We start from the raw sequence: 21,627 nt of genomic DNA, 5'->3' as shown, positions 1-21,627 counted from the left end.
TGGGCTGGCCAAGTGCGATCCCAGCCGGAGGATTTATAGCTGATGATTAGATGTCAGCTAGCACATTCGCACTCAATGGTCAAAAAACCCTACCCCCAACATCATCACTCGGAGGGTAAAACTGTAAATTAAGGAAAGTTTCGGATTCCCTCTCCACGAAGCGACCGAGAGGCGCCACTGCACCACAAAGTTTGAAACCCCCGCAAACGACCGGACTCCGACTAGATAGTCATAGGGCCCCAGTCTTATTCGGGGACGTCTGTGTGCGTGCCCTTTAATGACCCCTTGTTACGCTCTCGCCCCGTGCCTGGGTCTCCGCCCCTTCTTTTCTCTCCTCCCTCTCCCCTTCCGTTCAACCATCGCCCTGCCGTCAGGGAGACGCCTTACATCGGCGCGCGTCGGTGACCCGACCCCTCTCTCCTCTCCTATAAATTCCTCCGATCTCTTCCGGTCCCTGTTGTTGCCCTTCCCCCTCTTGGAGCGATCGAGGTCGTCGGGGGCGATCTTGTTGGAATTCCAGATCCGGATCTTTGTTCTCCGATCGGACTCCTCCCGGGGCCGTTTCTTGGAGGCCCTAGGTCGGCGCTCGGATCGGATCGGTGTACCGTGAGATCTAGATCTTCTCGTCTTCAGAAATCATGGAGGCCATGGAGGAGTTGATCCAGCTATCGGACTCCATGATCCAGGCGGCGGCCCTCCTCGCCGACGCGGACCCCGACGAGCCCTCGTCCAATAGAACCTCCACCTTCCTCAACGTCGTTGCCCTCGGCAATGTCGTAAGCCCGCTTCTGACCCTACTCGCCCCCTTCTCTCCCTCCTTAACTCGTGGTTACGATTATCTTGCCTGTTCTTGCAACCCTAAAACTCTAAAACATGGGGTGTTTTCTTGACGGATTCGGTTATTCTGCTCTTCGTCTGAATTGCGTTTAATCTTTTTGGAAATCTCATCACTCTAAGATGTTTCCAGGGTGCTGGAAAATCGGCGGTCTTGAACAGTTTAATCGGGCACCCTGTTCTGGTACGCTTTCTTAGAAATTAATTACCAAGTCTTCATTTTGTTTCCTTATTTTAAACCTTTCCCATGAATCCGGCCTGTATTGATGAGTGGTTGTTATCTTGTTAAAGCCGACGGGAGAAAACGGTGCCACTCGAGCGCCCATCAGTGTTGATTTGCAAAGAGATGGTTCACTGAGCAGTAAATCGATCATCTTGCAGATAGATAACAAATCTCAGCAAGTTTCTTCCAGTAAGATATTTTATAACCCCGATGAACGCTTTTATTTATGTAGTCCTCGTGGTTTCTTTTCTTCTTTTAGTACTATCAGCTAATTAGATGCTTTTTTTCTCCGTTTTTCTAGTGTTTTTTTTTTCCTAACCATTTTACCGTGGTGACTTGATGAGCCTCCATTGCTGTGCTTCCTGCGTCTTGATCATGATAGCCGTGGCACTTTTTTGTTTTTGTTGTAGGTGCTCTTAGACATTCTCTTCAGGATAGACTGAGCAAGGGCACAGGAGTTCATAGCTCAGGAAAGAGCCGTTCGGATGAGATATACTTGAAGCTTCGGACTAGTACAGGTTTGTCGATCTTTTTTCCCCTCTCAGATGCAGCTTTAGATTCCACTGACCTTGTCACTGTTCTATGCTCAGTAACACTGAAAATTAGTTTTTACAAACTATGAATTTTTTCCCTCAGCTTTCTTGAAAATATCTAGGTTTTGATAAGTGTGTTTTTTGTTTGGGCGGTGGGGGAGTAAAATTTAAAATCTCTAATTTGCCATGACTGTCACTATTGATATTATCATGCATATTAGTATGATCAACTGCTTACCTTCTAATGTTCTTGTGTGGAGAGCAAAAATGATAACTCTCACCTTCATACCATAAGAAGCTTGTCAAGTTCCATACTTGTCGGTGGCTTATTATTGTCTTTCCTGTTATACCTCTGTCTATAACATTGTCAAGGGCTCAGTCATGATGTACAGGTATAGTTTGCTTATTTTTAAATTAAAAAAGAAAGGTAAAATACAGGGACAAAATACAGATGCTTTTATGGCTGGAGTTTACAGAGTTTTGTCAGCTTGGTTTTTTGTGGAAACCAGCGACATTGTTGGGCCCAATGGTTTTCTTGCAGTGGGTTTTGGATTGGGTTAGCTGGCCAGCCACCATACTTATTAATAGACTAGAAAAACCAGGGGTTGTTTCATCTGGGATGTTGCTGTTTTGATTGCTTAAGAGGTATGTGATTGAGTATCTATTAGAGATCTTAGCAGTCAAGTTAAACGAGAAGATTAGTGTTCGGTAACAGGGTGTTCTAACTTAATATCTTTAAATTTACATCTCAAGGCTGCTTTTAGGAAGACTTTTGGTGCTTCAGTAGAATGACTATGGTTTTAATTCAAAATCTTAGAGTTACATCTGTTATAGAGATGATAGCAAACTGCATACTTAGCTTACAAGCCTTTGCCCCATCAAAATTAATATTCAAATGGTTTTATTCCAATTGTTATATGTCAGTCATTAAAACTTGACATCTCTTGCTTTATTCATTGTTGGACCTCAGCATCCAATTGTCATGTTGTTTATTTATTTTGTTCCACGTCAATAATGATTTTTTAAAATTTTTTTATTATGGATTTCTTTATCGATTATTGTAGTGCAACTAACCACCCAATTTCCATGTCTTCATACTTCGTTTTCGCTTTTGTATCTCTAAAGGATCTTATGGTCCATCTTATCCTAATTCATCCTCTGGTTTCACTCCTTTTCCTTTGGTTTCTAGTATCTGTAATTACAAAAGAATGTTGTTTTGCCAGACTTACTAGCGATATCACTTGATAATCCATATCCCACAGCAAATTTTTCTTCGGCAGAACTGCTTGTAAGGTTGCCATTCGAATTTCCATCATCATTGCTCATTTTCATGTTCTTGAATTTCTGCTCTTGCTTTAAATGCACTAACTTTAGATATTTAGGAGGCTTCTTAATGTGTTAATGTTATATGATATTGATGGTCAAGACTAAGAGGAGGTGAACACCAAATGGTAACTTTCAGCATATAACTGGAATGAAACATGAATACATGGAATGCAACTTGAATGCGATTATAGGTGGAATGAACTATCAGACTTTAATTAGGGAACACTTGATTCTTCAAACATATCTTTCCTAGATGGCTGTTGACTTGTGCACTTTGACCTTTATTAAACTCTTTGTGCTGGTGGTTTTTCATGAGAAGGTGCATTAGAAGAATATTTAAGCGCATGCTTTATGATTGCCTAAGACTACAAACCTTAAAAACTAATCTGCAATGTTTATCTTGCATTACTTGCTTTCAGGTGACTGTTTGCTTTATTTAATGACACTGTTCAGCTGCAGCATACTTTGAATTCTGTTAATTTTTGTTGTATTAGTCACTTCTACTCTGAGCTGACATGCTTTTCTTTTTACCAGCTCCTCCTCTCAAATTGATTGACCTTCCTGGTTTAGACCAGCGGGCCATGGATGAGTCCATGGTAAGTAGCTATGAACACTTACCTTCATTCCAATATTCATAGACGCTATTGGATAATTTCCTATCTTTCCACTGGTAGCTGCTAAATTCTTGATAATATGTATGATATGTGCTGGATAAGGGTAATTGGCAGAATAGAAATCAAGCTGAATATAAGCAAAATAATGGTTATGTAATGGTTTTGAATCTGCTTGATGTTTTTTTCCAGAACATTTGTTCTGGCAGCACTAATTCCTTTCTTGTCTGTATTGGGGGATGTGGTGGTAACATGTATTGTTCCAGATCAGTGACTTTGCTGCACATAACGATGCAATATTGCTAGTTATTGTACCAGCTGCCCAAGCACCAGAAATTTCTTCATCTCGAGCTCTTAGACTAGCTAAAGAATTTGATGCGGAAGGTTCGTACTACTCTATAGCTAATTGCCCAATCTCCATAGTTATAACAGTAATCGTTGGAATGATATTTATGTTTACTGATGTTTTTATCTGTTGTCATCGATTGATTTTGTTGTCGTTGTTGTTTGGGTGTTTCTGTGTGTTGCAGGGACAAGAACAATTGGTGTTGTTAGCAAGATTGATCAAGCAGCTGGAGATCAGAAATGTCTTACAGCTGTTCAAGCTCTTCTTTTGAATCAGGGACCACCAAGAACTTCTGATATTCCATGGGTTGCATTGATTGGACAATCTGTTTCTATTGCTTCAGCACAAGCTGGATCTGTGGGATCTGAGAATTCACTCGAAACCGCTTGGAGAGCTGAGAGTGAAAGTCTTAAATCTATACTTGCAGGAGCTCCCCAAAGCAAGCTGGGCAGAGTAGCATTGGTGGATAACCTTGCCAAGCAGATTCGCAAACGGATGAAGCTTAGGCTTCCGAACCTTCTTTCAGGGTAAATCTTTTTACAAGTTTTACATACTTTTAGCTGCGCAATAGTTAGTTATATTCTATTGAATATTACCTTACACAGATTAATAAATTCCAAATGTTTGTTTGGAATGTCAAGTGTTTGGAGGAAAATTATGCTAAACATATTAAATTCGCAGTGTGCTTTTCATCCCTTCATCCCTACTTTCCATTTGATTATGAGCTACCCACTTTAAGAGGCATACTGGATTCACCATAACAAAAAGGTTATTTAATTGGCTCAACATCTTCAATAGACCTCTGTATTACTCTTCTCCCTAAAATGAAGCATTAACATGGTCTCAGTTGTTGGCCGTGTTTGAACTTCATCAAATGCAGCAATGCACAATTCCTTTGTGAGATGTGAACCGTCCATGCAGTTTTGCACATTTGCTGTGGACACAGCATGCTGGAATTGATGACACTTGGTACTTGTTGTTTCAAGCATGTTAGATATATGGACTGATACATAAAATATCTAGTTTAAGGGTGTTTGTTCATATGCTAATTCTTGTATATCATGTCATCTTCGATGTTGGAGGGGTTGTTACATTTTCTCCTTTTAAGTGCATACTTGCCCATGAAACTAATTTCCCTCCCCTGGTGGATGCATTTCATTTTTGCGATATGTGACACTCGTTCTCCTCAAGCAACATGATTTCAGAGTAGAAAATTGCATTCCAGGTTTGTTGCTATAATTTTGATGACTTAAATGTGAGATTTGGCTCAAGCTCTGCTAATTTACATCAATGTAGAAATTGATTTGCCAACTCCAAAAGACAGTATACTTGTCAAGAATGCCACAGGCTGAAGTTGATCATCTCATAGATATTTTTGCTGGCTTACATTCCCAAGTTGAGAGAAAGTCACGTAAAATTTGAATTACTTTTATTGTTCAAATTAATCTTTGCAGGTTACAGGGTAAGTCTCAGATAGTGCAAGATGAATTGGTAAGGCTTGGTGAACAAATGGTACAAAGTGCAGAAGGTACTAGGGCTATTGCTTTGGAGCTTTGCCGAGAATTTGAAGATAAGTTTCTTGCGCACATTGCAGGTGGTGAGGTCAGTACTTATAATGTTTGTGGTTGTATCCTGAGGTTTTTCTTTTTCTGCATATGAAACTGATATGCAGTTGCAAACCTCTGGGTTGGCTACATCATCATGTGCTTGCATTTCCCTATATCTTTTGACTTTGGAAAATATGTTGGTGAATGCATATCTCACTACACCACATTGCCAATTGATGTAAAGATTAGGGTGCTTACATGTTCCAACTATGCTTTAACTTGCTGGCATCTTAATTGGAGATACCTCACTATAATTTCTGGGCAACATGAGTAAATATTGAAGAAAATAGAGCAAATAACTGACATTGGTAACAATCCTTCTCCCGTGATGCGTGATTCGCTATAAGAATCTTGCTTTCTAGTAAGTTTACATATTAGATCAGTTCATTTGACGTGGAAGGTATTCTAAGCCATTTGTTACTAGCTCTTCTCGAGTGCATATAAATATTATTCTTATGGGCTGGAAACCTGATGGCTACAGAGGAAGTGGGGTGCTCAGCTGGATATCTAGCTGGATTCTTGATTAGAGTAAAACTAGAAAATTAGCAATTAGTTGAAAGAAATTAAAGGTCAAAAGTTTAATTGGGAGAACAAAACTTCTATGTGCACTTGAGAACCTATTTTTGTATAATATGGAAGTCACCGATGCAAATTCAGTTATCTTTACAAATTAATAAATATTAGTTATTCATAAAAATTTGGTTCAAAGTTTATTGTGACAAGCAACTCTATCAAGTAATGAATGACCAACAGCCTCAAAAGTTAGAAATAAACAGGTCAGAACTTGTGATAAACAAACAATGAGGATTACAATCAGCACATTTGACACTTCAAATGCTGCAACCACCATGACAATCCAGACACATCTTGAGTAAGCTGCCTGAGACAGGTGAGCTGCTTGAGCACATGCTGGATGGCCTGTTGCATGCATGGGTCATTTGGTTGGTTGGGCCCAAGTACGGCTATGGAGGATTGCCTAAACCTAGGTGATGGTATTTAGAATAATTCACCTTCATCCTGTGTATCTGACTAAAAGAGGAAATAGGCCTTTGGAAAGACCCAATTGAGAGTAAGGGGTGGATGGCAAGTGGGGCAGCTAGCCTTTGATCTTTCTTTTCTTTCCTTGTCTTACGCCTTCTTTTCTTTTTTTTCTTTTGTTTCTTTTATCCTCTATCTGTCTGTCTATCTGTCTATCTCTTGGGTCCTCCCTCCCTCCTCTTCATCTTGTCCTTCCTAAGTTCAGACCCTTGGTCGCTACTTCCTTCATGCTGTTGGTAAGATCAAATGGCCCTCATAATTCTTAACTGCTGGAGATGGCCCTGCTCAATTTGTCCAGTCTGCCAGTCCTCTAGGCTCGCTTGGGGAAGCTTGGGGCCTCGCAACTTGAATCACTGAGTACAGTACATGATAAGGGGCATAGTTAATCTTTATTCTTGCCTGACCTAAACTCAGAAAAGAAAAGGGGTAACCATCTTTTAAAAAAAAAAAAAAAAGCCATCAATCCTAAAAGAAATTCTAAGACTTAACAAAATATCATGCTTTCAAATGAGCTTTTCCACACCCCTATTAGCCCCATTCACTCTTAAACTCGATTTCCTTCTGGAATAACCTAAATCATTGGTAAGGTGAATGTGTATCAATATATCTCAAGTACTTCATATGATTGAGATATAAGCTTGAGGATATTGGAATGCAGAGGGTTTAGTGTGAGGAATCTACCATTTTATTATTCTAGATTTGAGATAATCTTTGGGATATTTTATAATTGCAACTTAAGCGTTTGCCAGGATTTTTTGTGGCTTTTGAAGATTGATTTATGTTATTTTGAGTTTTAGTACCAAATATGAGCAAGCATCCAGTGAAGTTGGATGAGCCATCTTTTATAGAAGTTTGTATACATGAGTTTAATAGTTGAAAGTGGAATCATTTATAATTAGGTTGAGAACCATCTTAATCCGCTACCCTCTTTAATTTGTTTTTATTTTAATATTTTGAGTTTATTACCGTTTATAGTATTGCGACAAATCGAAGTCCTTTGAAGCTCTGCTAGTCTTCCAGCCTAGTTAATCTCCATGTAGTTGACTCTTAACATAACCTGTAATCAAATCCATAAGCCATGACGAGATTACAAGATTGTGGGGCCTTTGAATTTCATGGCCTTCAAGGGATCAATTGTGAAAGATGCACATGCAGACTGCATGGTACTTGTACATTAATTTTCCTCACATGAAGGCAATAGACTCACTGTTGGAAAAATGACCCAGTCATTTTGATCTTCCTAGCAGAATGTTATGATTTTAGCACACCTCAAATAATCAATGATGTTTATGGTCAGTCACACTACTACTTAAGGACTCAATCAATGGATATTCCGATGAGGTCCAATGATCAGATTTGGTCCTTTTGGGTAATGAAGAATGCATGGAGAGCATGTGAGAGTGCAACAAACTTATTCTACTTGGTGGGTTCTTTTTTTTTTTTGTAGTAATTTAACAACTTTTAATCATGCCTGAGGCTTCATAGAAACTTCATTTTTTTTTTTTTTTTGAGTATTCATCTTAAGTTAAAGTTTTAGAGACAATGGCTGTGTCATTCTATTGAATGCAGTAGTAGATGTGATTGATAGCTACTGATAAATTTACAAGACATTAAGTGGCATAATTGCAAATACCATCTGGAAGGACTAGCAAGAAGGTCTTTTCTCAGTGCACCCATTCAGGGATTTGTATTGGAGGAACAGGAGCACACAGAAAGGTGCCGATGGCTGCATTGAGATGAGGATTGCAAAAAGAGGGAACAACTTGGTAAAACTGCAAACAGAGTGCTTATTGATGATGAGACCTGTCCTTGACCTTGACAACTCTGTTGTTGCAGAATAACATGTCAAATTAAATGCAGACAGACATTTATCTTGAAGTCAGTTGATGATGTTGAATTTCTTTCTTGCCTAGCAGGACAATAGTGTTCTCAGATCATGTGAGCTAAGGGCATTTAAACATTGGGCAACAACGTTCTTCATAGTTTTAGAAGCACTAATGACTTTCTTTATTAGAATGTCGCTACACTCTTGTTGGGTGGGACATTCTGGTCTTCTGCACCCCTTTTATTATAGTCCACTTTCAAGTTTCAACACATGCTCTACAAGAAGAAAGTAATGAACACCCACACCATGCTGGTATGTCACATATTGATATTTGTTGTTCCATTTGACATGATAAGTGTCAGCCTTGAAGCTGTTGTTAAGTTAAATATGCTGCAGAGATGAGGGATATTTCTGAGATGAGCTGCACCTTAGTTTCCTAATTTTGGTGCCAGTGCATGAATGGATTTCATTGCAGGTGAGAACGTGGATCACCTAAAAAGAAAATTATAGCAAGGATGCACTAAGGATCTGTGTTAGCAAAATAGATGCATCTTACTACTAAGGTCTACACATCTGAGGAAGTTCCAAATTAACCACATTATGGAATTGAAAGTTGACGAGGCTAGACCAGGCTATTTAAAGGCTGCGGAATTCTTTTATTTGGGTCTGAGAGAAGTTTTCAAATGACCATGATGGATGGAAATTATTTATGCCTTTTAAGCATTACATTTTGGGAATTAAAGCTTGCACTGCTTTGTAACAATGAACAGCATTTTAATACAATATCATTTGTATGGTACGAATATTTAGTTGTATTTGCTGGCTGTCTCGTTTCATTTGTTTAGACAATACTTAAGGCACGTAATTTGCAAATTTCCATTAGTCATCTAATTTCGGTCATTGATTGATCTCCACTCTTTGTTAGATGCTCCTAATGCATGCATTTCATTTACAGGGTGCAGGTTGGAAAGTTGTTGGAAGTTTTGAGGGAAACTTTCCTAACAGAATAAAGCAGCTTCCACTGGACAGACATTTTGACATCAATAATGTCAAACGGGTAGCTTATATGTATTTATTTATTAATCAGCTTTTATTACTCTGATCACTAGCTTCTAATTGCTCCTTTTATCTGATTTTGCAATCCAGATTGTGCTGGAAGCTGATGGTTATCAGCCATATTTAATTTCTCCTGAGAAAGGTTTGAGATCTTTGATAAAAGGAGTACTAGAACTTGCAAAAGAACCAGCACGCCTTTGTGTGGATGAGGTATTTCAAATAATTGTATGGTATCCCGTTTGCTTAGTTGAAAAAAATCTATAGTTATGTGTTGAATTTCTTCATTGAATGATTTACACAAACCATTGTGCATTCTTTGCATTCTACATAATTTCCATGCAACTTCTACATCTTGGATGTTGATGTTGGAATAGATGTACTTTACCTTTCAAAGTATTAAATGGTCCTTGGTTGCAGTTCTGCTTTGTTATGGAATTTGTTCATTTGTCCTTTGCAGTGTTCATCGGCATGATTCTCATTTCTAAGTACAGAAAGGTCCTAGTAAGGATCAGTACCCTTGTATGCTCATTCTGTTCTTGTATTAATCTTTATTGAAGTTCATTTCAGCGTATTTTTACTTCCTCTCCTTATCAGATGCTGAAGATGTCCTCTCTCCTTCTCTCCTCTCTCTTTCTCGAACATTTGCTTACAGTTGCTTGCATTAGTATCTTCAACTTTCTTTAAGAACCACCTTCAACTTTTTAAATGGGGGCTAGGCATGATTTTTGAATATTTGTATTTCTTTTCAGCATGCCTATAATAGATTTACATTCTAACATGTGTAAGACCACCTGCTTGTCAAGGACATAAAACCTATCATGTAAAATTGACAACCATTTTTTAAGATGATTTTAATGTCTTTTTGTATATAATATATATGTTGGATGAATCTGTAAATTTGGGTGCATATCTTCTATTGGTACTTATATTTTCAAATGCCCAAACAGGTTCACCGTGTTTTGATTGATATCATTTCTGCTTCTGCAAATGCTACCCCGGGACTTGGCAGATACCCATCATACAAGCGTGAGGTAGTGTCACTGTCAATACCAATCTCATTTAATAGAAACAATTTTTTTCCCCAATCCTTTCATTCCGGCTATTATACATGACCGTTCCTGTGATAGTTTTCTATAGAATTTGAGTATCATAGTGTTTTTTGGCAAGGTCATTGCAATTGCAAGTGCTGCACTAGAGGGTTTTAGGAATGATGCTAAAAAGATGGTTGTTGCATTAGTTGACATGGAGCGTGCTTTTGTTCCTCCTCAACATTTCATCCGCCTGGTACAACGAAGGTTTGTTTGTGTGTCCTGATGATTCTATTGTTTGATCAGATTAGGCTGATAAATTTTACATTCATCATTAATGGGCTTATATCTAATAGATAAATTGCTACGATCTGCCCAAGCAATTGTCCTTGTTATGTGCCCCCACACACACCCAAAAAAGAAAAAAAAAAGATATGTTACTATACTGCCAATTATGTTCTCCGTTTCCTGCATCTACACTTGATAGCTGATGCAATACCACTTCTATAGCAAATCACTGACTATCCCTTCTGAACTCAACCGCTTATGTTTCTGTTTATTTATTTTTGGGTGAAAAAATGTTCCTACCACTTTTAAGTTGTTCATCATTAGTGTAACCTATGAAGTATCAACGGAAGTCCCCTTTTTTTATGCTTTTGTGTATTATTTTTATGTACTTGACTTTTTATGATTTTTTAAAGATTTAATCAGAAATGTAGGCCATTTGAGTTTGCAGAAATCTGTATTCATGTTATTTTATAACCCAAAGCTATCATTAGCAAGAACATATTGCAGATTAAGCATATAATATTGTGCCTTTTCATATCTTGAACAATTGAGTTACATTGCTAATTTTTTGGGAGAGCATAAACTGAGGATCTCAAAGTCTTTGAACTTCACATTCCTCCTTTCTTTGAGTAACCCATGTAAGATATTACTGTTTCTGCTGGGCTGAAATTTATTTATTTAAAGGTTATGTATTTAGGTGATTTGAAACCAAACATTCTAAGGTTTTAAATTACAAATTAGGTTATTCATTCTAGATTTTGTCCAAATGTCACACTTTGTTTTCCTTTTTGCAGATTCTCACCACCATTGTGGGAATAGCATAGTTTCAAAATTTTTTGGATTCTTTTGGCCTTGGCTCCAGCAGATACTCTTCAGACATATGTCTAAATGAAGTTGAATGTACATACTTGAATATGTAATGCAAATTCTCTGGCTGGAGTGCGTTAGCGGGACAAGGGGCAAAAGTATCTGAAAATTTCAGGATCGGATCATTCTTGCTGTAGAAGTTGTAAAAATATGCAAAAGCAAAAATAAAGTGGGCCTTTTCTGTAAATATTTACTTTTTTTTTTTACTCATCTTAACCAGTAGATCCAAGCATTATTGCACAATCTTGAAGATTCATCTTAAAGGCAGTGGCATGAGTCACATTAAATTCATAAGATCAGATTCTTCATAAATTGTAGCATCAGAAATAGTAGCATTTATGCTTAGAGTCACATGACTACATTAAGTGCTTGTTTAACTAGATCTTTCAAGTTTCTACCAGATTCTTACCACACCTATCTGTGAACTTGGCAAGGTTGGTTGGTTGGTTTGTTTGTTTGTTTGTTTTTTTTTTTTTTTGCCATAGTCCACATACATGCACACACCTAGATAGTATATACATAAACATATATATTCTTATATATATATATATATATATATATGTATGTATGTATGTATGTATGTATGTATGTGCGTGCATGCATGCGACATACATACATTACATGCATGCATGCATATAATTGTTTCAATAAATATCTTTTACAATATATGTTCTTTTTTATTTATAGCTAATTACTACTCTTTCTTACTTTTCAATGGTTTGGGCATATATGTATGTGTGTGTGTGTGTGTGTGTGTGTGTGTGTGCATACATACATACATACATACATTACATACATACATGCATGCATACATATAATTGTTTCAATAAATATCTTTTACAATATATGTTCTTTTTTATTTATAGCTAATTACTACTCTTTCTTACTTTTCAATGGTTTGGGCATATATGTATGTATGTATGTATGTGCATACATACATACATACATGCATACATACATACATGCATACATTACATGCATGCATATAATTGTTTCAATAAATATCTTTTACAATATATGTTCTTTTTTATTTATAGCTAATTACTACTCTTTCTTACTTTTCAATGGTTTGGGCAATTTTAAATAATTTTATTCACACATTTGCGGTAATCAATAAATAAGTTTCCAGCAATTCATTTTATGCATATCTGATGGGCTTAATGCATATTGATATTTGATGCACATGGCCTTGTTAGGTTCTACAGGTCATCTAAGGTAGTTTATGATACCTTGACTATGGGTACATTAAAGTTATTACATAATGCATGGATAAGTTGTCATAAAAATGCTGTCTAAATGTTTTCAAAACATTTACTTTGACTAATATGATAAACAAAAACAGGGAACAGAAAAAAGTTATGGTAATACTATAATGTCACATTTGTGGTTTTCTATATTATTCTTTTGCATGTAACTAACATAATATGCTTTGACTAGTATTGAATTTGTATGTGATACTTCCAATGTTATCAGTGGATGAATCTCTCTGCTGCCTCTTTATATCCTGCTGCAGTCTAAGAAGAAATACTTTGGTATATACTAATTCATGAGTGTAATGATGCTCCATAAGTAAAGAAGTAAGATGAAGTAAACAGTATTAATGTGGATGGAGATGGCAGTCAACCATTAGAAAAGTTCTAATGAGGAGGCTAGGGTCTGATATTTTTGCCTTGGCATTGTTGTTTGCAAGCACTGGGTGCATATTAAATTAGTAGGCTTGCATTGTAAAAACTTGGGTGTCTGCTTTCATTTCCTTCCTGCTCTCTGGATTTATATGCTGCTGAGTCCTTTTTTTCCATGTTGTTTAGGACATTTTAAGTTTTTGTTTGCTATGCATTTTGACCCTTATTTTAATTAATCTCATAGAATGTTTTCCTGGTGTACATTTAACGTTAAAATTTGCTATTATTTCTTCTTCTTTTTTTAATAATAAAAATCAGTATCCTACAATCCTCATTCTTTTGGCTTTGACTGAGGGTAGAGCTTCCCTTCCATGATGATCTTACTTGGGAACTTCATGAACTACGGAATTGTTCTTGTTGAGATGCTTCCACAAATTGCCCACTGACATAAGCCAGGAATCGGCAAAATTTGCATGAATTATTGATATCACGTTGAGAATTGTTAAACAATTTTCACCTTTTTTTCAATATATCCACTCATGCAAATATTTGGTTGTCTTCTCATCTCTGAGTTGTGCACAATAAACAGTCCCTAGTCATTGGGAAAAGGCTTGGTTGTTATTCTTGACATAAATGGATTCAGATGTGCTGTAAACTTAGTTGGGAGGTTGGTCAACCTTATGAGAGATTTTCAACATGAAACTGATCTATTTATGCAGTTCTCTAACATGAAACTTTACTAGAATGGATAGGCAACGCCGCGAGGAGGAACTGAAGAATCGATCATCAAAGAAGGCGCATGAGGCAGAGCAAGCTATATTGAACAGAGTGAGTTTTTCCTTTTTTTGTATTGCAATCTAAATTCGTATTAGCAATAAATGGTTTACATGATTTTTGAAATGTTTGCATTGCGATTTTCTCTGGTTCGAAAAGTTTGAAATGTTCATGTTGCTATTTAGAGAGTTATGTGGCATTAACAGAGTTCTTCTGTTTCATTTTTTATATTTTTTATGACATGTTTCTATCATATCAACCAGGCAACAAGCCCTCAACCAGGATCCCAACCAACAGGTGGTAGCATGAAATCGATGAAGGAGAAGTCTAATCAATCAGAGAAAGATGCAAAAGAGGGATCTGCCTTGCAGATTGCTGGTCCTTCTGGGGAAATAACAGCAGGTTAGTACTTTTTCTGGTCGTGTTTTCTTGGCAGTATATCTTATACCATATTAATTACCTAAGCTCTATGTAGTCCTCTGATCACCTGCATATATTGTAACCATCTTTTAGAACACTGGGAAGGTCATGATAGATAAATGGCTCAAATTGTTTTGTTTCCTAGTGGGCTTTCTTTGCTGAGTGCCTGAGGCACTCATATAAGTTACTTTAATAACCATTCACCCACTTTTAACTACCTTTCCCTACATGTACGTCTAATGTTGGTATATCTTGAGCTAGGTTTCTTTCAGATTTTTCCTAAAGATTTTATTGGATTAACTTAAGTCTGAACATAATGCCTTCCATCTATCTAAAAGGGTATTTGTTGAAGAAAAGTGCAAAAACAAATGGCTGGAGCAGGCGATGGTTTGTTCTCAATGAAAAAAGTGGAAAAGTTAGTAGTATGATCTTTCTATACTTTTATTCTTTATTCTTTTTGATTTAATATAGTATGTCTTTGGTTGGAATGATTAAACCAATCTGACAATGACTTACTGTTTCAGCTTGGTTACACTAAGAAACAGGAGGAAAGACATTTCCGTGGTGTTATCACTTTGGAGGTATTATTTGCTTTCCTTTTAATTTCTCTGGATATCATTTTCCAAAAAAACAATAGAAAGGGTGGTATGGGGTTTAATTTCACAGCAAGGTTGCTGTCCTTTGGTATTTGTTGGAACTTGGAGATATGTTAAGATGAACCTCAAAAATGTGCTTAATATTCAAATATTTTAAAATCATAATTAAGTTTGCATTATGACTTGTTTCTTCTTTTGCTACATTTCCAAGTAACCTGAGTTATGGACTTGAATGTAGTTGAAAGTATTTAAGTTGGGACTTGAATTCTGTGGTGGGCATGGAGGTTTTGTTTTCCGTTCTGTAGGTTGGTTGATGAGGTTTCTGTTCCTATCAGTCCTCTCATACATCACTCAGTTTCTTCATTTATTGGGGACCCACCGTGCGATTTTGGCATGAGAAGAATCTGCAATCCCAAGGAATTGAAATTTCAGTTGAAACCAAAATGTTGGTCTGGATCTGAAGTTGCCCGAGTTTTGCCTAAACTAAAATGCTTCCGGTTTGATTTTGACCTGTTTTGGCTGTTTAAGTTGAAATCGACTAGTGTTTGAACTGATAATGACTTATAAAGGTCAAAAGTCTTATTTTTAATCTCTTTCTGATTCTTTTTTGTTTTCCAAAAATATTGAACTTGCTCGTAGCTGACAGGTTGATATCCTATGAAGTATCTTTACAAAATTAGACTCAAACTAAGCATGCTTGAGTAGATTTGATAACACACACATGTTTTATGGGCTAAAAGGCTGTTAGTCCTTGCTCATATTTCATGTAGTTCAAAAACTTATAGAAATTAACAAACTATGATATGAATAGCTTAAAGAACAACTTTTACTTTGTCCTGATGCATATATTTGGTGATAAAAATTTGGCTAACTAGTATATTAAATTTGCAAATATATCTAATGACTTTTAAAAGTTGTATGGTATTTTTTTTTTGTTTTTCTTGGTTTTTTGAATTTTTAATGTTTTAATTCGTTTCGACAATTTTAAAAACATTTCAGATGTGGAACTATATGTTTTCTATTAATGTATCCTTTTGTTTTGTTGTTTTTCTTTATGATTTATTATTTTTTTGGGTTTTTTATTGTTTTATATCCAGATTTTCAAAGTTTGAATGGAAACTGCCTCAACTAAAAACTCTCTTGGCTTGACTGGAATCAGATTTGAAACAAAGTTTTCAAATTTATGGCCCAATTCTTTTATTGCTCATGCTATTCTCTCTCTCCCCTTATCAATTTATTCTTTTATTGATTATCTTTCTGAAGAGTAAGAAAATTGAATGCATTTTATCAGGGATTCAGGTCCGAGCGGAATGTCTCGGGATATCCCGTGGGACATCGGGACGGGGTACCATTCCATGTGTTGGGACAGGCCGTCCTGCTAGCGTTCCAGCATCCCGATTGGGACGTCTTGGGACATTTTCTGTCCCAAGTGTCGGGATGGGGCGGGACGGCGATGCGTCCCGTTCTATGGGAAAATTGGGACAGTCCCGTCCCACGGGATTTAAAACCTTGCATTTTATTGTGATTGGGTGCCTTCTGCAAGAAACTCAGTTCTCTCAAACATATAAAGTTATATAAGTAGTTTGCAATTTGTGTATCAGTTTCCAATTTGCTGAGAAGATTGTTGGTTACAGATCTACATATGCCCTCTCTTTCTTGATTGACAGGAATCATGTCACATTAGCTTTAGAGGCTAAAAGCATGCTGTTTTCTTTAGTTACTATTCCACAACTTACATCAAACTGGTTGGTGTCCTTCAATTTTTTTCTTAATTAGTTTATTAGTTCTGCAGGAATGCAATATTGAAGAGGTCACAGATGAGGAGGGACCTCCTAAAAGTTCCAAGGACTCAAAAAAGGTAAATGGACCAGATTCTGGTAAAGGCCCAAGTCTTGTGTTCAAGATAACTAGCAAGGTTCCGTACAAGACTGTTTTAAAAGGTAACTTCTGCATGCATACATTACTGCAAGGATGATTGTTGCTCCTCTTTATCTGGTTCCACATTTAATTGAAACAATTGTTGAGCTTGCAGCACATAGTGCTGTTGTGTTAAAGGCTGAGAACATGGCTGACAAAGTTGAGTGGGTAAACAAGATACGGAATATTGTCCAACCTTCAAAGAGATCACCACAGAAGGGCATGCCTGGTTCTGACGCTAATCCCTCCATGAGACAAAGCCTTTCAGATGGCTCTTTAGTAAGTCCTAACTTTGTGAATACCATCATCTTGAACAAAGCTGGAAACTAATTCTCATACCCTAAACCTTCCTAGGTTTCATCTTTTTCCTGAAAAACTCTGGGTTTATTGAGTTGGTATGAAGAAGTTGGTTCTTATAGTTAAAATTAAACAGCTCCAAGCTTTTCATTTTCAAGGGTATATGTAATGTTATTGCAATTATCTGGAAGTGATGCTTCCTGTGCTGCTACATACATTGCTACTTGTAGTCTTCCAAGTCTCTGAGAGAACTTGCGTTGATTTCAAAGGATGGTTGTTCTTTTTTCTCCTTTTTAGTGATTTTTTTAAAAAAAAGATGAATACTGATCTGTCAACTGTCGTGCCTCTCTCTCCTCCTCTCACACGCGCACGCACATCCATATGCACAAAAAAAACACTTTTTGCTTCTCTTGATTCTAGTTATTTTCGTTTTTCTGGAGTTTCGACTCCTTGTGACCAAAGAAAATGGGCGCGCGCGCACACACTCACAAACACAGACATGCATGCATGTGCACATTTTTATATAGGCATTCTGGACTACCTTCACTTGGTGCTGATCAGACACCAAAGATGTGCTCAAAACTTGTCAACATTTCATTGTGATTTTAGTACTCCAACTAACTCGATTATTTTCCAGGAGACGATGTCTAGAAGGCCTGCTGATCCAGAGGAAGAACTTAGGTGGATGTCTCAAGAAGTTCGTGGTTATGTGGAGGCTGTTTTAAACAGCCTTGCTGCAAATGTTCCAAAGGTCTCTGAATTATATTTTTCTGGGCCTTATCCACCTAATTGGCATATTCTGGATTCTGAGTTCTACTTCTGACTGTGCAGGCAGTTGTGCTTTGTCAGGTGGAGAAAGCAAAGGAAGACATGCTGAATCAGCTATATAGTTCTGTAAGGTTGGTTGCGTTTTTCGTTTTTTTTCCCCCAGACAAATGAATTTAAGGGTACAGTAATGTAATCAAGGTGGGAAAAGAAAGCAGAATTTTATACTACCAACTTCAAAGATGGGGGTTGCAAAGTGGGACCTACACCATAAGATGTGATCTATAAATGTTTATAAATTAAAAAAAAAAGTTATTTTGGAGATCACTTGCCTTTGGATCAAGTCAGCTCAATAGTTCTAATTCTAATGGCATGATATTCTGCTTTTGGGATGGTTTAGGGAATAGGCATTTTAAACCCATGATTTAGTGGAAAGGGTCTAAAACCTACAATTTTTTTTGCTTTAGGCATTTTAAACCATGTATGATGTGGACTGTATCCAGTGGTTTAGAAATGCATTTTGCAAATCCCATCTTTGAATTTGGTTGGGTATGAGAACTCTTTTTTGCATTATGACTGATTTATAACTCCACTTGAATATATCTACATATACATGCATAGGCATGAGAATTCATGAAAATACAATTTTGTTATTGCATCCTTGACATTCAATGAAAATCTGCTGTTCTTATGAGCCCCACCCCAATTGTTACCTTTTATAGGTCAGTCCTGACTGTTGTTTTGGTTCTGATGATCATCTTGCACATGTGTATCCTGGGTGGTTGAGTTTGCAGGCATGTGTACAAGCTGTTTAAATGTGTATATTACTTTGAATTGTTTATGTACTTGTGCTATGCGCCTGTATGGATGGACTAGCTTCTTCTTGGACCTTCCTGGCTTGAGCTCACTGTGGGTGAGGCTGGATGAAGTTTACACAGAAGATTTCATAATATAGCAAGAGTTGTAGTATCGATATGTACTGATCTCTACCGTCTGTTCCTGAGTGTACTGTTAAGATACTGGCATAGGTACAACCCCTGTGCGGTACTGTACTAACACATCTAGTACCCTCATTTTTGCTGTGTTTGCACATGGAGCCATCCTGTGTGTCTGTATTGTTCCAACACATAGTACCAGTATGTGTACCAATGCTGGTAGTTTAAACCCTTATTCTAGTCTATATTCTTTCACATTGTTATGCCATTTCTAACTTAAACTTTGATGATACCCTTGCTTGAGTTCAAAAAGCCAAAAATTTATCATGGTTTACATTTTTTTTTCAACCAGTTTTAATGTTATCAGAACTCTTGCCTTGTCATAGAAATAATTGCACAGCCAGAAGAATGCATACATTTAAATTCTGATATGAAAATCTTCGCCGCCATAATAACCATATTGCATTTAATAGTAAAGAAATTACAGCATTATTTGCTGGGCCTTCTTCGTTTTAAATATAATAATCATCTGCCAGAGATTTGTGACTATTTGTCAGGCACTGTTTATTGCAATGGACTTGGAATCTCAAATTACAGTAATTATTGAGGACCCAATTACTGTTATATCTTTCTAAATATTATCTGCCAAAAAATCTAAAAAACTATAGGGAGTCTTCTTTAATTGTTGTTTGTATGTTCCTTGTATGCATAACATTAGGTTCTAAATAGTTAAATCATTGATTACATGTGATTTTGATATGTGGAAGTTATTATGGATGTTACTTCATATGAGTAAAGTTATGGCCTTTCAGATTGTACCTTATTCATTTTAGCCAAATGATGCGGATTAGGTGATAAATACAGTTCTTTGCAATTAGAAGGCATTATGACTGATGGTGATGATTTAGTGAGTATATGGTAAACTTGAGGATAACATTATTTAAGCTATTATTTTGTTTGAGGTAAAAAATTGAGATTGTGATGTGAAACATAGTGATACCTTTTGTGCTGTTCCTCTCACATGAAAAAGGATGACAAGATTGCATTGTTTGTATCCAGTTTATGCCTTCCAATCCCTGTGGTGCGAGTTTTTTCAATTTTATAATCATAACCTTGTTTTGTTTGATTATTTCTAGTGCTCAAAGCACAGCAAGGATTGAAGAACTGCTCCAAGAGGATCAAAATGTCAAGCATAGACGAGAAAAGTTTCAAAGACAGTCTTCGCTTCTTTCTAAACTCACTCGTCAGTTAAGCATCCATGATAATCGAGCTGCTGCTGCTAGCTGGTCCAGTAATGGGACTGGTGCAGGTAAGAATTTTATGACCTATATAACACTTATGTTGATGTGATCGATGGACTCATCATTCTTATGTGGACTACAAGCTTTTTCTTGGAGAAAAAGCAATGATACCTGATGCATGGTTATGCATTTGACTGTTTGCCATAGTACATTTCTCTCGTTCTCTTATATGTTTTCTTTTGGAACATTTAATATTTGTGCTTTCTAACATAGATGATATTGTTTCGCATGAAATATGAATAATTATTGTCCAATATTCCATGATGTTCTCAAGCGTCAAATGTTTCACTTCCATAAACTGCATAACAAAATTTCATAAAACAAATCTTATTTTACTCCATGTTTCTGGACAACAGGCAAGCTTTGTGTTCATGTTTCTAACCGAGCTGGTTGTATTCCAGACATCACCTACCTGTGCGGTTCCATTAGTTTTTTCAACTTTTTTAGCACGGAGCGCTAGCATCTTTTTTCTGGATAATGGTGTGACTTGTATTTTACCTGGGAAAATATATGCATGATGCATACAGTACTGTAAAGTTGATTAATTTCTGTTAGGAGTGTCCAATCTAGACTGGAAATATGATGCGTTTTGATTTACTGTCTCCGCAGAAAGCAGCCCAAGGGCCAATGCTTCGGCTGATGATTGGAGATCAGCATTTGATGCTGCAGCAAATGGACCTGTGGACCGCTCCTTTGACAGATCTAGCAGCAATGGCCACGGCCGTCGGTACAGTGACCCTGCACAGAATGGTGATGCCAGTGCAGGTCCAAATTCTGGTAGCCGTCGGACGCCAAATAGGTTGCCCCCTCCACCACCGCAAAGCAGTTCATCAGTGTATAGATACTAGGCGGCTAATGGTTTGAATGGTAGCTAATATTCTATGTATTCTTGTTGGGTGCACATCTTCCTGTGCTTTTCTCATTTTGGTAAGCTGATTCAGGCAACGGTAGAGAAGAAACAACAGCATAGTCCGACCTGCTAGACCATTCCATTCCTCATAGAAATATGTCTATTTTTTTTTCAGACTGGAGAATACAAGATGCCCGTGATCTTGTCATGCCATGCCTCAGCAAGGAACCACTCAGTTTGTTACGAGTCGTAGCAATTTTTCTCGTCACCTTTTTCTGTTAATAGAGTTAATGATACATTTAGATGTAATCTCTTTTCCTTTTTCCAAGCAACGCTGTGTAAATTCATACTGCCAGATGGCCCAGTTGTTTCCATGTCCATGTTGTTTTCTGTAGCCTTTCTGTTCCTGTTAGCTTGATAAATTGAGTACTAAGCAATTTGCTGTGGGTGTAATACGACGCTTTGCTGACAGACCTCCCAAAAGAGTTCTTGGATGATCAGTCGGAATATTGGAGGCATATTTGAAAGGCCATGATTAGATGGAGTAGCATATAGGCTATCTAGCTGA

General features: G+C 37.1%; 1 protein-coding gene across 3 annotated transcripts; it reads left to right on the top strand.

Moving 5' to 3' along the window:
• The first annotated feature begins 250 nt into the window (after window positions 1-250).
• LOC105060254 (dynamin-2A) lies at window positions 251-21,453 on the top strand. 3 transcript variants are annotated; one of them, XM_073247574.1, is made up of 23 exons: window positions 251-776; window positions 968-1,018; window positions 1,126-1,246; window positions 1,468-1,575; window positions 3,451-3,512; window positions 3,794-3,911; window positions 4,058-4,400; window positions 5,328-5,475; window positions 9,299-9,400; window positions 9,490-9,609; window positions 10,347-10,430; window positions 10,567-10,694; window positions 13,948-14,032; window positions 14,242-14,380; window positions 14,737-14,813; window positions 14,923-14,979; window positions 16,787-16,934; window positions 17,027-17,190; window positions 17,846-17,959; window positions 18,040-18,107; window positions 20,045-20,217; window positions 20,819-21,008; window positions 21,235-21,453. In XM_073247574.1, exons 1-23 carry the CDS (start codon window positions 639-641, stop codon window positions 21,257-21,259), a joined length of 2,763 nt encoding a protein of 920 aa, XP_073103675.1. In that variant the 5' UTR covers window positions 251-638; the 3' UTR covers window positions 21,260-21,453. The 3 variants fall into 3 exon arrangements, with proteins under 3 accessions (XP_073103675.1, XP_010942179.1, XP_010942178.1); XM_010943877.3 differs by having other exon boundaries at window positions 252-776; window positions 13,957-14,032; window positions 20,819-21,453; XM_010943876.4 differs by having other exon boundaries at window positions 252-776; window positions 20,819-21,453.
• The last annotated feature ends 174 nt before the right edge of the window (window positions 21,454-21,627 follow it).

This window comes from Elaeis guineensis, chromosome 1, assembly GCF_000442705.2.
Source record: "Elaeis guineensis isolate ETL-2024a chromosome 1, EG11, whole genome shotgun sequence".
Taxonomy (NCBI): domain Eukaryota; kingdom Viridiplantae; phylum Streptophyta; class Magnoliopsida; order Arecales; family Arecaceae; genus Elaeis; species Elaeis guineensis.
This window is presented reverse-complemented; position numbering and strand designations above follow the sequence as displayed.

What these genes read in the sequence shown, in the direction of transcription:
- LOC105060254 (XM_010943876.4), top strand. Translation starts at nt 639, where the DNA reads ATGGAGGCCATGGAGGAGTTGATCCAGCTATCGGACTCCATGATCCAG. An exon ending in AGCAAGCTATATTGAACAGA is followed by an intron (nt 14,033 to 14,241) that starts GTGAGTTTTTCC and finishes CATATCAACCAG; the next exon opens with GCAACAAGCCCTCAACCAGG. An exon ending in GCCTTTCAGATGGCTCTTTA is followed by an intron (nt 17,191 to 17,845) that starts GTAAGTCCTAAC and finishes ATTATTTTCCAG; the next exon opens with GAGACGATGTCTAGAAGGCC.